At 59.4% G+C, this 17,189-nt stretch overlaps 1 protein-coding gene across 2 annotated transcripts; it reads right to left on the reverse strand.

Moving 5' to 3' along the window:
- Positions 1-1,284: 1,284 nt before the first annotated feature.
- TINAGL1 (tubulointerstitial nephritis antigen like 1) lies at positions 1,285-11,039 on the reverse strand. 2 transcript variants are annotated; one of them, XM_036098579.2, is made up of 12 exons: positions 10,895-11,039; positions 10,082-10,393; positions 9,051-9,114; positions 5,358-5,450; positions 5,045-5,159; positions 3,824-3,947; positions 3,587-3,737; positions 3,269-3,458; positions 3,114-3,159; positions 2,736-2,859; positions 1,901-1,946; positions 1,285-1,811 (listed from the first exon to the last, which is right to left on the reverse strand). In XM_036098579.2, exons 2-12 carry the CDS (start codon positions 10,383-10,385, stop codon positions 1,671-1,673), a joined length of 1,398 nt encoding a protein of 465 aa, XP_035954472.1. In that variant the 5' UTR covers positions 10,386-10,393; positions 10,895-11,039; the 3' UTR covers positions 1,285-1,670. The 2 variants fall into 2 exon arrangements, with proteins under 2 accessions (XP_035954472.1, XP_035954441.2); XM_036098548.2 differs by lacking the exon at positions 1,901-1,946.
- Positions 11,040-17,189: the final 6,150 nt, after the last annotated feature.

Genomic DNA, 17,189 nt, shown 5'->3' on the forward strand with positions numbered 1-17,189 from the left:
CTCCTTGGGGACGGGCGGGCCGGCCAGGGGAGCCGGCCCGGGACGTCCTGGCAAACAGGAAATGAGACAAAGGCGGCCGCTTATCGGGAGCCCCGCATTCTTTTCAGGTGATGCCGGGAGGCAGCTGGCCCTGAGGGGCTGCCGCCCGGGAGGAGGACCTCCAGCTGCCCCCCACCACGCGGGCTCCCCCTGCCTTTCGGTCCCCTGGGGCTGGGGACGTCAGGGCCGGAGGGCTGGGCTGGGGGGGGGGGGTGTCTTGGGAGCCGAGTGGAGGGGGAAGAACAGGGCATATTCACTCACCCGTTCCACAAACTGTAATGCCACCTTATACCAGGTGTGGGTACCGGGAGGGACAAGACCCCTGAGGGACCAGACCCAGTCCCTGCCCTCAAGGAACTTCCAGCCCAGAGGAGGAAGCAAGCTCTCAGATAAGGGAAATACTGGGTGAAAGGGCAGGGCCAGATGAGTCCAGGGAGGAGGTGCCAAGGCCATGCTGGGGGGCGGGGGGCGGGGGGCGTGGTTTGGGAGAGCACGGGTCCCTTGCACAACACCGGGCACCTCGGCAGCCCCATCGGCTACTGTCTGAATGAAAGAACCCGGAGTTGGCTTCGAAATAGTGGGACAAGTGGCAGATGGAACGGAAGGGCATCTAGAGTGGAGAACAGCAGGTGCAAATGCCCGTCACTCTGCAGGACATGTGGGGGCGGTGAGGACACCGGGGTTGCCTGCACACGGGGGAAAGAAGCTCTGGCGGGGAGGCTGGGGCAGTGGGTCCTGATGGCCTTGAAAGGTGGGCCGAGGACTGGGCTGGCGCTGGGAGCCCAGGGAGGTGGGGTAGGGAGAGGGCTCAGAGAGGCCTGCTGGGGTGGGGGGTGGGGGTGGGGAGGCGGGCTTCGCCTGGGTGGTTTGGAGAGGCTGATCTGCAGAGACAGAGGCTCCGGCCTCTGTGGGGCTGTGCCCCCCTTGCCTGCTGGGCACCGGCGCCAGTTCTGCTGATCGGTGGGTATGGCTTCCCCCACCAGGCAGCGCTGACTCAGCGTCTGAAAGGTGGTTCCCACGGGCCCATGTCTCTCTGGGGGCCAGAGGACAGGCCATCCATGCCCCACCTCCAAGTGGGTCAGCGCCCAGAGCCACTGGCAATTAGGGCCGAATGGAGGCTAAGATTTCTAGTCTACCCACCCCTGCCAACCAGCAAGGCCTTGGGTGGTCCTTTCTGCTGTCTAGCCACCTGCCACACCATCTCCGGCCTGGCTTTCCACTCCCCAAAGTTCCAGGGTACCACAGTGATCAGTACTCTTTTTATTTTTAAAACAGTGAAAAGAAAAATAAATATCTTTGGAGAATAAAAGTACAGGGGTGGGGTGGGATAGGGTGGTGGCGCTGGAGACTTGGCGGTGTCCTGGCTTTAGTGGTCTTGATGGGGTGCCGGGGCCTGGGATCTTCAGGCCCGCTCCTCCCGGGCCAGGCCCTGCCCGATCCCCGCTGGGAGGTCTGGGGGCTCCGCCAGCCTCGCCTGCCCGTGGCTCCCAGGCCGGGCCCTGCGTCAGCGGAACCCGCGCGCGGGGATTAGACCCCAGGCGCCCGCCTGCGCCCGGAGCTGCGTCGGGAGGGGCGGGGCGGGTGCTCCCCAGGGGCTCTTCCGCCGGCCGGCCCGGCTCGGTGCCAGGGCCTCAGCGGTGCCCCATGTCCTCCATGCCCACGCGGCCCCAGACGCCCAGCACGAAGCTCTCGATGTCGCACTCGTTGGCGCCGCGCAGGATGCGAAAGTGGCCCCTCTCGCCCCAGGCTGGGCCCCAGGAGTTGGCCGCCGTCTGGGAATGAGGAGGGGCGGTGAGGGGGGCCGTGCGTGGGGGGAGGGGGAGGAGGCAGCGGTCGCAGGGCACCCCGCGCAGGGACTCACCCAGTATTTGAGCGTCCTTCCATCAGGCAGTGTCTCCTCTCCCCACCTGGCGGGGGGCGGGGGTCAGAGCCATGGAGGGAGAAGGGAGCTGATTCCACCTGCTTTCAGGGGCTAGAACCCCAGGGGCCTTCCCCTTCCAGATCCCTCTCTCTACCTCCCTCAGTCTCCACCTCTGGAAGTCTGTGTACTCACACCCATGCGGGGGAGGGTGCCAAAGGGATAACCGAAGGGGGTGAACAGAAAGGGGGAGAACTTGGGCCTCCCTGCAGGGCCCCACATCCTGGGGACCAGTTCTCTGGGATCTCACACATCTGCCTGCCCTCCCAACTCACTTGGGGAGCCAGGGAGGGGTGGGTGCCAGGAACCACAAGGAAGAGACTCCAAGAACATGGGTACTTTGGAGGCCCCACACTCCCACTGCAAAGGACATTTCATGGTATGGACCACTGAAATCAGTGACTGGAACATCTCTGGGTATATCCGGTGGGGAACTGAAGACTGGGGGTGGGAGTCCGTGGGTCAGGCGGAGTTGGGGTAGGTGCTCAGATGGGGAGAGGCTGAGCCACCCCTGGGATCCGTGTCTGTCTTTCAAGGGAGTTATTTTATCCCCGTGTGTAAGGAAGGAACAGTTCTTAGAAAACCTTAAAAGGCCCCCACCTCTAGGTGTGACCGGGGCAAACCCCTCCTCCTTTTATGTCTTGGTTTCCTCCTCTGCGAAATGGGGCTTCGCAGAGAGATGGTAGGGATTCCAGGCTGGCTCGGAGCCCCTGGTGCAAGCCCTGCTCCCCCAGCCCCTCTGTCCCCCCCAGCCCCTCTGCCCCCCCCAGCCCCTCACCCTGTGATCTTGACCGAGTGGGTCCCATGCCGGCGGTACCGCTCTGGCCTCCCAAGGCTCACTGGCGTGTGGCTGTAGATGCCACCCTGGTACAGGAAGAAGTCCTCGTGCACCTCCATGAGAGCTGTGGGCCGAGGTCAGAGTAGGGCCGGCTCAGCCCAGCAGCACAGGTCTGGAGATGCGCGCCCAGGCCCATACCAAGACTCTAAGTGCCCCCCACAGGGTGCCGCCCGCGGGGAGGGGACCGGGTCCCCCTGACTCCCAGCCCCAGTGGATTTGCTGCTCGGTGCTCCACAGACCACTTGTGCTGCTGTGCTGTGTCCAGTCTCAAGCAGACACAAGCTTCTGGAACCGGGGGGCAGGATGAGGGGCATTTACCTTGGACAGGGCCATTCTCCATCAGCTCCTTCATGATCTCCTTCTCCTGGAAGGTTGGGAGTGGGGAGGAGAGTATCCAGCAGGGGTGAGGCTCTAGCCTCTGGCCAACCTCCCAGCTCCCCCGCCTCTGCCCCCTCAACCAAGCACAAACTTACGTTGGAGCCGAGGCGGTAGGCTGGCGTGACCTGGTAGATGTCATTGGCATGGGCCTGGCTACTGGGACACCGGGCGGTGGCCTGGCGCTTGCCCCGACCCATGGCCCGGCTGTGCATCATACAGCGGGGGGCCGGGCCAGCCTCGTCCTGCTCCCGGCCCACGAACGGGTAGCAGTGGTCAGACACGAGCCTGGAGGAGAAGCAGGAGGGAGCGAGGGCAGTGAGGCTGAGGAGCATGGCCCAGGCCCTTCCTGCGGGTTGCCTTCCTGAGGTCCCGGCCTCCCCTCGCCTCCCCTGCCCGCACCCTCTGCTGCTCACCCTCGACGTCGCAGGAACCACCAGGCACCGTCGAGACGCCCCCCGCGGCAGCCCCTCTGGTTGTGGGTGTCACAAGACAGCAGGTTCTGGGGCGACAGGACAGGAGTCATATGCCCCAGAGAATGGATTGAGACGCGGTCGGACGCCACGGCTGGTGGGGGGAGGCAGAAGGGCCGTCAGGCGGCTCAGGCCTTGGCTGTCCTTTCCCACCGCGCCGGCCTCCGCCCTCGGCCGTACCTGCCGTGGAGAAGGCCCAGGAGCCGGCGCAGTTGCCCTGGTCTAGAGGCTCATGGATCAGGTTGGGCCACTTCTCAGAGGCCTCGAAGGCTGTGGGCAGCACTTCCCCCGGGCGCAGCACTGTCTGCAAAGCAAGAGTCACTCCGTCTGCCTCCTGCCTCTGGCCTGGCCGACCCCTCAGGGGCCCGTTGCCTTTGAAGGGCCACCGAGAGTCCAGGGCCTTCTGCGGTTTGTTCCTTGAGTATTCCTGCTGCTGAGGGATTCCGGCAATCTCCACCCTGACTCGGTGGAAGACCCAAGCACCATTTAGTGCCTCGCCCACGCCAGGTGGGGGTGACTAGTCCCATTGCACAGATGAAGCCTGCAGGGAAGTGGCCAGGCCAGGGTCACCCACTTTCCATTCTTAACCCCTGCCTCATTCTTCCTCTGTGCCTTCTGATCTGACACTTCCTTCTTCCTACCAGGACCTTGGGCTTCAGGCCCTAAAGGGCAGGGGAGGGAAAAAGGAGTAAGGTCCTGTGACCGGGCAGGCGGCCAAGGCAAAAAGAGGAGGCAGAAAATAGCAGAGGCCCAGGGGAGTGAGGGCAGGGGCAGGGTCTGGTCATCCTAGCCTTGAGCCCAAGTCCCTGTGCAGGGAGGGCTGCTCTGGCCGCCTGCCTCCTCCCTACCCAGCGCTGAGGGACAGACCCTGCAGCGTGTGCCCCCGCCCTGACCCCCTGAAGTTCCCCTTCCTCACCTTCTGACTGTTCCAGGTCTGGTTTCCCTTTCTCCCTGTAGAGGGTCCCACTGGTAGGAAGGGAGAAGCCCCCTCCACCCTCGGGGTTCCACTGAGCTGGTATTTGTTTCCGAGAATTCTGGCTCGCTAGCCAGAGCACTATCTGTCCTTCCCTTCCCAAAATACCAAGGTGACCTCCTGGCCCCTTGGGGCCTGACCCAGCTGTACTGGAAGGAATAGCATTTTTCCCAGGCTGGGGAGGCCACCAAGGGGCTCATGCTGGGACCACAAAACTCAGAATCTGAGCATCAATTCTTCCTGCGCAGCACATCTTGTTATGGGCAGGAACCTAAGACCCAGAGAAGGAGAGTGATTTGTCCAGGAACACACAGCCTATTGGAGGGTGTTAGGCCCAGGCCCTTGAAGGAGCAGGGTGCAACGTGCCAGGGTTCCTGGGGTCCCAAGCGATGGGGAGATGGCAGGATTGTGGGCAAGGATGGACTTACGTGAATCTCATTCATATTGGTGACAGAGGAAGAAGGGCGGATGGTACCCAGGCGGTAGCGAATGCCTTCATCCAGGGTCATGCCCCAGAAGGCACTGTGGTTCCCAGCCCGCCATCTGAAAGAGAAGGGATGAAAGTCACAGCCCTTCCATGGCTGGGGCTCCTGGAGGTACGTGCATGTGGGTGGGAGAGACGCATACTGGCTAAGTGTCCACGTGAATGAGATCTGAGTGAGGGTGTGCCTGGCGGCACAGGCATCTCGGGGGAAGGTATGTGTGTCTGTGCCCAGTGGGGACATGTCCAGGGCCTCTCACCCGTAGTTGCCCTGGTTGATGGCGTTGATCATGTCTTGGTCCACCAGGCATGGCTCCTGGTCACACTCCCACTGCCCTTGCTCCTGGCAGGTGCTAGAAGAGCAGGAGGGAAGGAAGAGGTGAGGGGGGCTGGGCATTCTCTGAAGGGAGGGGGCCTCAGAAGTCACCACAGGCCTGCGATTCTGTGCCAGCGATTATGGAAGAACCCCTAGATGGTCCTGTTCAGACTGGTGGCTCTCAATGTCAACTTCAAGTTCACAGTTCTCAAGTTTATATCTGCTGCCCAGATCTCTCCAGATCCAAGGACCTTGCCACTCTACAGTACCACCACTGGGCTGTCTAACAGCACATCCCGGACCGCATTTCTGATCCCCCACTCCCACGCCTGCTCTCCCTACAGTCCGTGGAAAATGTCCATCCTTCCTGAACCTCAGGCCAAGAGCCTGGGAGTCACCCTTGACTCCTTCCCTCACGTGCTGATTGGCTTCATTGGCAAATCCTGTTGGCTTTGCCTTAAAAACACATTCAGAATCCAAACCACGTCTCATTCGTCCTGCAGCCATCATGGGCCAGTCACCTTTCCCCTGGATTCTGCTGCAGCTTCCCCATTGTTCTCCCCGCTTCTGCCCTGCACCCCCACTTCAGTATATTTTTAACACAGCTGCTGGATGACCCTGTTCAACCCAAGTCATATCATGCCATCCCTTTGCCCAAAACCCTCCCTTGGCTTCCCATCACAGACTAAGAGCCAAAGTCCCTGCCCTGCTAACAAGATTGTCCCTGCACGATCTGTCCTCCTGTCCCCTTGGTGACCCCCTCCTCCAAGTCCTGGCTCCTGAGGCCCCAGCCAGACCGCTCCCCTGACTGTTCACAACAGCTGTGCTCCCTGCCCCAGGACCTTTGAGCTGCTCTTCTCCCCACATCCCCGAGGCTCACCCTTACTTCGTTCAAGTCTTCATTCAGAAATCACCTTCTCGGAGGGGCCTGCCCTGGCCACCTTCCTCTCCTGCTTTCCTGTTTTCTTTTCTCCTTAGCATGTCGTTGTTACCTGACACACTATATATTTAGCTATTTGCCCTCTTTATACCCGCTTCCTCATAGACACTAAGGTCCCGGTGGGCAGGGTTTGTTTGGTATCTTTGGTGCCTAGAAAACTAAACCCAGCACATAGTAGGCACCCACGAAATATCTATTGGATGCATGAGTGACTGAGGCAGTGTCGTGAAATGACTAAGAGCACGAATCCTGAAATTCAATTCCCGGGCTCTGGCCCTCGCTTGAGAGTCATGTGACCTCAGGTGAGTTATTCGAAGTCTCTCCCTCCCTCCAAGTTCTTGTCTGTAAAATGAGGACATGAATCATCCCCCCCTTCCAGAGATTTAATGGCAGCCTTTTGTAAAGCCATTAGCACAGGGCCTGGCCCATCTTGGGTGTCGAGAATCATTATCTGCTCTTAGTGTTCCCATTCCAGGAGCCCCCCGGACTCCCCGTCTCTTGAATTTCAGATTCCTATCCACCGGGTGTATCGCAAACTTAAAATGGCCCAGACTGCCTCCCCCGCCAAAGCTGCTCCTCCCTGAACATCCACAACTCAGGACACAGCGCCTTATCCACCCTGGGGGTTCAAACCAGAACTCCAGGTGTGTGGCGTACCCCCATTCCCGCGCCCGCCATCAGCAGATCCTGGGATGACACACCATGAAAGGTTCTGGATTCACTTGCCTCTCACCGCTCCACGGCCATCACCCTCCTCCAGTCCCTTATCACCTGTCACCTGGACCACGGCAATGGCTTCCTACCCAGGCTCCCTGCCTCTCTACACCCCGCCGCATACCCCGCTGTCCATCCCCAGAGAGATCTCTCAATGACATCTATCAGATCGTCTGCCTCTGTGTGGCTCCAGCACGGCTTACGAGACCCACGGACGTGGCCTGCCCCTCCTCAGGGCTTCTGTCCCCAGGTCACAGCTCCAGCTGCAATGAGATCTGTCCCACCTCCCAGCCTGCCCACGAGCTGCTCCCCCCGGTCCTTCTCTTCTTGTCTGATACCTCCCTGGTATCAGCATAACCATCTCCCTTCCTGAGTGGCCTTCCCTTGCCCCCACTGCACTCTAAACCTGGATCCCCCATTATTCCCTTTCACCGTCACATCTGTCACAGGTTGTAAGATGTTTATTTGTGTGGGGGCTCCTTCGTCATTAAACCAGAAGCTCCACTGCAAGGACAAGGACCGTCTGCCCCATCTGGCTGCGTCCACCTGGTCCAGCACAGTGCCTGGCACATAGTAGGTCTTTAATAAATAGGTGTCGACAAACAGGGAATTCTGTGAATTCTACGATGCTTTTACAAGCTCATAACTCTGCTATTAGAAGATGCTAAACTGCCTTCTTCCCTTGTTGCCTTTTAAGGAGCCTCAAGGGGAACAAACCCAGTATGGCTGGGCTCTTCAGTCCCAGGAGTGGGCGGGGGCACTTTCAGGGAGGGCTGGAGAAGGGCTGGAAGAGACTGCGTGGGAGGGGAGGCTCTCCTCATGTTCCCCTTCCTTCTCTTACTCTCTCGAAGCATTCCTCGAGGTCTCACGCATCCTGGACGGCCCACAGGCATTGCCCCACACCCTCACTCAGGTGTCAAGTGCAGGGAACCGGGCCACCCAGTGCGGGCAGTGGGCTGGTCACTCTTTTCCTGCCACCTCCCCCTTTGCCCTCAGGGCTGCCCAAGCAGGTCTAGACTGGGCTGGTGGCAGCAGGTTCCAACATTCCAGAGGGGCCCAGGGTGGCCAGGCCCCAGGGATAGGAGTGGGAAAGAGGTTAACCCATCAATGCCCAGAGGCATCCTAATCAGGAGCAGCAGGATCATGTAGGCAAGCTCAGTCTTTCTGAACACACACACATGATTCACACACACTCACACCACACACACACACACACACACGTTCTCTCAGCCAGATGCACGCTGAACCTCACGAGTCCCCACTCTCACTGTGACCCAGCACCCCTCACACGGGTGAGGCAATGGAAACAGCTTATGTGTAATACATTCCAAAAAGTTTCCTCCTCCCTGGGGCCTCTCAGTCCCAGACAAAGAGGCCATGGGGTGGAGTGGGTGCAGGGCCGCCTCCTCAAAGCCACAGGGTCCCCATTATTTCGATCAGGCATTCAAGGCTTCCTACCCAACCCCTCTCCGCTTCCCATCTCAGGACCCAGACTAGAGTAGGGAGGCCCCCCTGACCCTTCATCCTCCCACTAGAATGGTGGGGAGGGGAGGAAAAGGGGCCACATTCCAGGGAAGGCCCTGCTGCAGGTTGGCCGGCCTCCAGCTCAGCCAGCCCTGACCCTCATCCCGACCAGGGCAGCGGACGCTGCAGTCACAGCTTTCCTTCCTGGCGCCCCCTTCTCCGGATTCTCCTGTGACACCGAGAAAGGTTGGGAGGGGCAGTAGCCCAGCCAGAGCCAGAAGGGACAGGGAACCTCTCCCAGCTCAGGGGCCACACCTGGGGCCAGGCATCCGTGGCTGACCGCTCCTGGGGAATGCTGTTAGAGTGTCGTTTCATTAGCTGACACGGGCAGGGTAAAAATCCCCGTGTTACAGACAAGGAAACAGGCTCAGCAAATAAGTGACAGGGATAGAACTGGAACCAAGATTGTGGGCCACAGGGTCCACAAGGCAGGCCCCGCTCCAAGCCGCAAACACTCACCAACGGTTACAGTTGTCCCAGTAGGTTCCCAAGACTGGATAGATGCGACTCCCATGCGTACATCCTGGCGGCAGGGAAGAGGAGAAGAGAAATGGAACCAGGACCAGAGACGATGGGCTGAGAGGGCCAGGTCCTCAGAAGTCAGGTGTCCCGAATCCTCCAAACACACACACGCACACGCACACACGCACACGCGCGCACAAGCACGGCCGAACCCTCACTGAAACTGGTCAAACTATAACTTCTTAAGACCTCTCCTGCAGGGTCACATACCAATTGCTACCTGGGAAGTTCTTCAGTGACCCCAGCTTGGATCCCTCTTGCTTCACTTGGATGCCAGCCACAACATTCCTTGGAGCCTTTGCCATTTAAATGACTTGAAAGTTGGAGATGGGGAGTGGGAGTGGCATGGGGAAGCCGAGGCCCAGAGAAGGCAAGTGACTCCCCTAAGATAACACAGCACTTTGGGATGACAACCAAGGCCTTCGGTCTCTCACCCACAGGCCCGCAGAACTGGGGGAAGGGATTCAAATGATTCCTCTATGGGACAGGGACAAGGGCAGGGGAAAGGATGGTGACACGAGCTGAAAGCAGGAACGGATTCGCCCCCACCTCCCAGGTGTGACCAGCCACCTCAGGTAAGAAGAGAATCGTGAGCAAAGGCAGAGGAATGGCTAAGATGAGCCTGACCAACCCCTGAGGGCTGTATCAGCCTGGGGTGAGTCAGCGGGCGGGGCCAGCACCTTCCCGGTCTGGCATGGAGACAGGACTGGGAGAAAGGGCAGGAGGCTGCCTTTCTCCTGGGCCAGCTGGGAATCCCACTGACCAAGGATCTTCTCTTTTTCAGTCTTGCTGGAAAGATTCAAGTTAGACCAGAGCGGGACTTCCCAGAGGCACAGACAGTGGGGCGGGGTCTCTCCCAGATTCTACAAAGCCTCCCCTGGAAACGTCAGTGCATCAGCCTTGCTCCTGAGCCCCGCTGGGTCTGGGGCTGACAAAGCGACCCACCCTCCTGGCCGTCTGGTGCCCACCTTGGATGGGGGGGAAGGGGGGTGGCACGCCGAGGCAGAAGTCCCAGAAGTCAGGGCAGCAGTCGGAGACGGTGCGGTTGCAGAAGAGGTCACAGTAACAGGTAGCACCCAGGTAGGGCAGGGCGCAGTCGTCGGCCCGGCCGCGGCAGCACAGGTCCTGCTCCTGGCAGTACCGGCCGCCCGCATCCCGGATGCCCCGCAGGTGCAGGCCCGGCGCTAGCTCGCGGCGCCCACGACCCCGCTGGGCACCCAGGGCCGACTCGCCGGCCAGCAGCAGCAGCAGCCCCAGTGGACATGGCCACATGGCGCCTCCTGGGCCCAGGGAGCGCAGATGTCAGGGGTCAGAGGGGGTCAGAGGCAGCGGACACTCCCTGGCACCCCGGGGGGACTGATCTCCCAGCTCCCTGGGGCTGCGAGTCCAAGGGGGCTCAGCGAGGGTTCAGCAGGGTCCGAGACCTTGATTCCTGCGACCCGGGGCAGGAAGCAGATTGAGCGAGAAACGGAGCCCCTCCCTGACCAGCCTGGGGATCTTCAAGGACAGGAGGTGGGGATTGTGGGGTTCTCGGTGCCCCGGCTCAACACCCCTCAACACTCGGACTGACGTCTTCTCTCCTATCTGGGTCCCTCTGCCCCTCTTTCAACCTCCATTCCTGACACGGGTGTCCCCCCCCCCCCAGCTTGTGTTCCTCCGTGTCCCTCTGCCCCCCTCCACTCTCCCTCTCTGCCAGGACTCCCTGCTCCCTCCGCCTGCCCCCTCCTCTCTGTTCCTTCTGAATACACCCCCTCCCCTCTGCGCGGGGGGAGCGTCCCTACCTGGTGACGGGCTGTGCCCAGGCTGCCCGCGCGCGCCTCCGCCTCCCGGCTCCTGCGACCACGGGACACTCAAAAGTCAAGCGAGGAGTGCGGGGCGGGACCGCCTTTTGCACCGCCCTGCCTGCGGCGCCGCCCCGGCCGCCAGGCTGAGGAGGAGGGGCCCGCTGGCTCACACCTGGAGTCGCCCTGTCACTCAGGAGCTGGGACCTGTGAGAGGGACAGTGAGCACGTGGTTGTCCTCGCCGGGTCTCCGCTGACAGCCGTTCCCTTAGGGGGCGGAACTCCAAATGAAGCTGAAAGGATTGTGGTCGGACACAGGTGAGGACTTCCCAGTGGCCTTCACCGCAGGGCTGAGGGGCTCCAGCGGAGAAGGGGAGATTGGGGGCGGCGGAGCTCCGAGTTTTGGAGTTAAGTTTGGCAGCCGATGGGGAGAGTGTGGGCAGCAAAAATCTCTAAGAACCTCTCCAACCCCTCAGTAATAAAAACAGTCGTGCACACCCCCATCCCCCGTCACAGTACCCCCCCCCCCAGGCTTGGGGCCGCCCCAAGCCGCCTCCGTTCCCAGGAATGACTGGAATCTGGAGGATAGTTGAGGACCCTGCCTTGGCGGCTCATCCTTCGAGGGGGTGGGGTGGGTGTGGTGTGGGGGTCACCTCCCTGCCCCGTAACTCTTCTTTGGGTCTGCCCTGCCCAGGCACCTTGCCAAGCACTGCCAAGCACTGCCAAGCACTGCCCCCTTTATCCACCCCGAGGGCGTCCTGCTTGGCCCCTCTCTCCCTCCAGGGCCCAAGGGCAAGAGCCCTGGCAGCTGGTGCCCCCCGCAGAGCCCCCCTTCCTGCCCGGGGCATAAACCCTTCCTTTCCCTGGGCTGGCCTGGGCCCCAAACAATGGGTCTTCTGTCCCGCCCGGCCCCGCCTTCACCTTTTACCTCTCCGTTGCACAATCCCCTCTTCTAGCAGGTTGGTCCTTGGCTCTGGGACTCTAAGGGCAGGGAGGATGAAAGGTGACACCTGGACAGACTCCCCGATCCCCAGGCCTGCACCTCATATCCGCCCACTGAGGGGAAGCATCAGGCATGGGAATTCCCTTTGCCCTTTCTCTGACCATTCCACACCCCTCCCCCAGCCTAGGGATGTCCTCAGCTGGCTAGCTCCTGGGGGTGGGGAGGGGACCAGGACAACGGGCATCTGTGACTGGGTTACCCCCTGCCAGGGGCACTGGGCAGGGAGTCACCCTGCTGCAGGGCATGGGGTGGTTGGGGGGGCTCAGCACTAGCAGGGACACCCCAGGAGCTGGCCCATCTGCTCCTTGCAGGGACCTGGGAGGACCAAGACTAGTGGGAACCCACGGCTCAGGGGAACAGACTTTTGCCCGTCACCAGCCAGAATGCAGGCTCCCTACCTGCCACCACTTGGCTTCTTTCCCTCCAGCCACCCTTAGTCACCCACTACAGGTCTGGACACACTCCTAGCTGGGAAGTCCCTGGTTGTGTCTAACCTCCATTCATCCGGCGGCAAGGTGGGCCCCTCGGTATTGGTTGATGTCACATCCTCGGGGTGGGAGATGGAGGCTGCCCTGAGAAGAGCGCATACTCAGAGTGCCCACTTCCATGGGTCAGTTTCAGTTGGGGTCTGGGGCAGGGGGCTGGGGTGCGGCCCTGGACATCTGGCTCGTCCTTTGCCCCAAGTCACTCCCTGTGGGCCACCCGTGTGAGTCTTTGTTGTGTGTGTGTGTGTGCGCGCGCGTGTATCTGAATTGTTGTGTTTGTGGGGTGTGTCTGTTGCATCTGCTTGTCTCTCTGTTATGTGTGTGCTCTGCGCCTGTGTGTCTGTCTGCATGTTGCCTCTGTGTCGTTCATGCGTCTGGGTATTTGTTGGCAGCACGTTCTTTGCCAGTATGTGTGTGCTTGGGGCTTGTGTGTCCGCACGTATAGTTGTGTGACTGTCATTGTCTCTGCCCGCCTATCTACTCGGTGTCTGTCTCGCTAACGGTCTGGGTACCTGTGTGGGTGTCTGTTTGTGTCTGTTTGGGGGTTTGGGCGCTCTGCCCGCTCTTGCCTGTCTGTGCACAGGAGGGAGGAACACAGAGCAAGGGAAGATTGCAGAGCCAAGAGCATGGCTGGGGGGCGGGTGTCCCTTGTCATCACTGATTTTGGCACTAAGCCCACCCCAGTGGAATCTCATGACTCATTGGGTGCCTTGGCCAGAGAGGAGAGGAAAAGGGCAGGGCTGGGTGGGTGCTATAGCCCCACTTTCCTTTTCCACAGCCCCTCTCCTTCCTGGTGCCTTATTCTCTGCCTTATTCTGCTGCAAGGGCCTGGGGGCAGAGCAACAGGTGAGGAGTCAAGCAGGACCCTCTGAGTCCTTCTGCCTTCTGGGAGGCAGGTGACCTGGGCTTGGTGGCAACTCTGTCCTCCTTCACTTGTGACCCTGGGCAGACACTGTTCCTCTCTGGGCCTTGGTACCCGGATGCTCCTTAGAGGCCCTTTCATGCTCTTCTCTTTCTACAAAGGGAGGTGCAAGCAAAAAGGGACAGTGACATGCCTAAGGTCACACAGCAGAGCAGAGGCCCAGGCCTCCTCGCCTCTCCCCAGTCCAGTGCTTACCCATCTCCCCCAACGTTGCCACCACCACACAGCTGCTCCGGGTGCTCAGAATGGGCCATTCTCCTCCGGAGGCTGAGCGGGGCCTTCTGGGAAGACAAAGGCCCATTATGCTCCGATGAACACAGGTCTGCGGCCAAGGGCCCACCACTTGGGGCCTGGGGCTCAGTTGCTTGGGTCCCAAATGACACTCTGGCCGAGGCTGGGGATCCCTTGTGGCCGGCTGGGGTCAGCCGGACGTGTCCAGAGCTGAGAGCGGTGACACCCGGGCGATCCAAGCGAGGCCTCGTGCTGTGCGTGTCGGGCCATGTCGCGACATGTCGGCCTTCCCGGGGCCCCTTGGACTGTGTGACGGAAAGCACTGCCCCTGGGGCTGTGTGACAGGCAGAAGGGCGTGCTGCCACAGCATGCTAGAGCTCTGGCAGAGAAAGTTCCGGGCTGTGTGGGAATGTGTGGTACCACACCGTGCCATGCCTTCCCATCGGATTTTCTCCTTCACTCAGTGAGTGTTTCTTGGTCATTTACTACGTGCTGGTCATTTACTCTGGGGCCAGTGTGGGGCGATCAGGGTGGAGCCAAACAGACACAGGCCCTTCTGCGGCGAAGTCTTCAATCTGTGGGAAGATGGACACATAAACAAGCAAACAAATATCTCCGAGTGAAGCGCTCTCTACATACACACACGGCATAGGACCCTGGAGTCATGTGGTGGCCCCCAGGGCCTTGGGGAGGAGATGACAGGTGAACTGAGACCTGAAGGACAGGAAGGGGCCTGGGGGGAGGGGGGTGTCCCAGGAAGCCAAGGGGTGCGAGCCAAGAGTCCTGAAGCCTGGCACAGGGGGGTCTGTTCGAGACACAGAAGGAAGCCCAGCGGGGCTGCATGGCAGCGACGGAGGAGGGCTGAGGGGTGAGCCGAGGCGGGGAGGGCCCCCAGGCTGGAGCGAGGAGCTTGCATTGTCTTCTGACCACCAGGAAGATGTCACTGTGGGAGTGAAATAATGTGATGCACACGAGCAAAGCCCACTCGGGCCCCTCTGGTGAGAACAGCGGACCTCGAGTCAGGGAAGGGTTCAGAGGGACCAGGCAGGAGGCAACGGTGGGACCAGGCGAGAGGCGCTGGGGCTTGAACGAGGCTGGTGGCCGTGGAGACAAGAGAAGTGGACCTATTTGAGACCTATTCTGGCGGGGCTGGGGGCGATGGTGGTGTTGACAGGACTCACTGAAGGAGCAGCAGATGGAAGGGGTGGGAGACAGGAGGAAACGAGCAGGACTTCTGGGTTTCTAGCCCCGGGGGTTGAAGATGGCCACAAATGCTCTGCTCCTACGATGAGAGTCGTTGAGAGTCGGAGACTGTTCCCCTCCCCCGAGTTTGGGCAGCCTCAGGGACATTTGGACCTCTAGGCTACCACGTGACTTATACTGTTTCCAGCTCCAACTGGATAAGAGGGAAGGGACTGAGCCAGGGATGCTCCCATATCAGAAGCTGGACAGAGGGAGGAATGGTACAGTAGACTGAGTAGATGTGGCCAGGGAGGGAGGAGGAAAGCCAGGTAGGAGAGGTCAGGCAGCCAATAGGAGAGAGTCTTTCAAGACAGAAGGAGAGTTGACCTGGGTGCAATGCCACCCAACGGTCGAATGAGCTGAGCACAGAGAAACATCCACTAGATTTGGCAACAGGGACCTGGGGCGACCTTGCTGAGAGCAGTCTTAGTGGAACAGGGAGGCCGGAAGCTGGACTGGAATGGGTGGGACAGCACATGGGAGCCAGTGAATTGGAGAGAACGATCATAGGCAACTTTTCAGAAAGTTTTAGTGCAAAGGGAAGCGGAGAACGGGAGTATTGGAAGGGAATGCGAGGGTCATGGGAAGGTTTCGTCCAACTATGGAGGCTACAAAACCGAGTCTGTGCTGATGGTACTGACCACTAGGCCAGGACCTGGTGATACAGAGCAAAGGAATTACCCCCGAGCAAAGTCCCTGATAAAGTAAGGGAGGGGGACCTAGAGCACAAAAGACAGAGCTGCTTGGGGAGGCGCGACCCTAGAGGCCGAAGAGAAGGGGAGATGGGTTTGTAGATTTCCCCATACAACGACCAGGGGGGCTCCTCTGATGGTTTCCATTTTTCCAGGGGAGTGGGAGCAAGTGACTGCCAAAGCGAGATCGGCACAGAGGAACGGGTGGAAGACCAAGGGTTAGGTGTGAAATCATTTTCACAACCAAGGCCACCGGAGAAACAGAGTAGGATTTCCAGCCGCGCAGAGCGACCATTCAGAATTACTGCCCATGAACTTGTGATGACCCTGGCCCGCCAGTCTGTTCTCTGTCAGATGTGGCAGGTGCCAAGCATAAGCCTTTCCCCCAGGTAATCCAATTATCTCAATTTACAGATGGGAAAGTCAAGACTCAGAAAGACTTTCTGGCTCCCCCACACAGCTGTTGGGGGCCGAACAGAACCTCAAGCCCAGGCCCTGAACGCCCGGACACACGCCTCTGCCCAGGCCAAATTTGTGCAAGGGCTAACTTGACTCCCATACCTGGTAGTGTTTGTGGTCTTCAGTGGTCAGTGCAAGTGGGAAAATGCCGAACAGAGAAACACAGCTTTCTCTTTTGTGTAGTATTTCTGCATCACTGGTGTTGGGGCCAGTTCGATATAAAAGGCCCCTGGCTGCTGCTTCCTTGCAAAGTCTGTGCACTGAGTAATGACCCACTGTGCCATCTTCACCGACATCTAAATTGTTAGCTTCCTGCCAACCCGAGCCAGGAGTACTGGGAGATTCGGGGTTAACAGCTCCCCCTCATCTATCCTCCTTCAGTTCAGCATCACTTTCAGTAAAGAAGGCTCACCTGGGCATAGGAAGCTTGGTGAGACCACCAGCGAACATCTCAGAAGGCTGGTCCAAGCTTGGAATGCCTGTTTACAGAAACATGTCCACACTTCACTTGATGTTTCCGGGAAGTCCTGATCTTCTCACCCGGGAATGTTAATAAAACTGGTCTTGAAAAGTACAAGAGGCTCTCCCATGGCTGCCCACACATTTTACACTTGGCCTTTCCATCCCCGAGCAGAAAGTGATAAAACCCCTACAGATGGGTGAATTCCAATCCAGTGGGAAGAGTCATTTTTAAGAGCTGGGTCCCTAAGGGGAAATACTGCGATGTGACCTCAGTGGTCATGATGGGTTGGATGAGGCCCCGAGAAAGATATGTCCATGTCCTAATCCCTGGGGCCGATGAATCTTACTTTATTTGGAAAAAGAGTCCTTGCAGATGCAATTATCTTGAAATGAGATCACCCTTGATAACGGGGTGGACCCTAAATCCACTGGCCAGTGTCCCTATGGGAGACACACGGGGGACACAGAAGACGAGGGAGGCCATGTGACCACAGATGCAGAGATCGGAGCACTCTGACCAAGGAACACCTGGGGCCACCAGAAGCTGGAGGAGGCCAGAAGCAGCTTCTCCCAACAGCCTACAGAGGGAGAATGCACCTGTCCACATCTCCAGAACTGTCAGAAAATAAGTTTCTCTTGTTTTCAAAGCTGTGGCGGTTTGTTACAGTAGCCCTAGAAAACGAATATGGTGGTCTTCCATTTCAAGGTGCTACGGGGTCTGAGATCTGTGCGTCCACTGGAATGTGCCAGATTCAGGACTGGATGCAGATCGAACCAGAACAAAGCAGCTTCTAGCGGC

The sequence above is a fragment of the Halichoerus grypus genome, chromosome 5 (genome assembly GCF_964656455.1).
Source record: "Halichoerus grypus chromosome 5, mHalGry1.hap1.1, whole genome shotgun sequence".
Classification (NCBI taxonomy): domain Eukaryota; kingdom Metazoa; phylum Chordata; class Mammalia; order Carnivora; family Phocidae; genus Halichoerus; species Halichoerus grypus.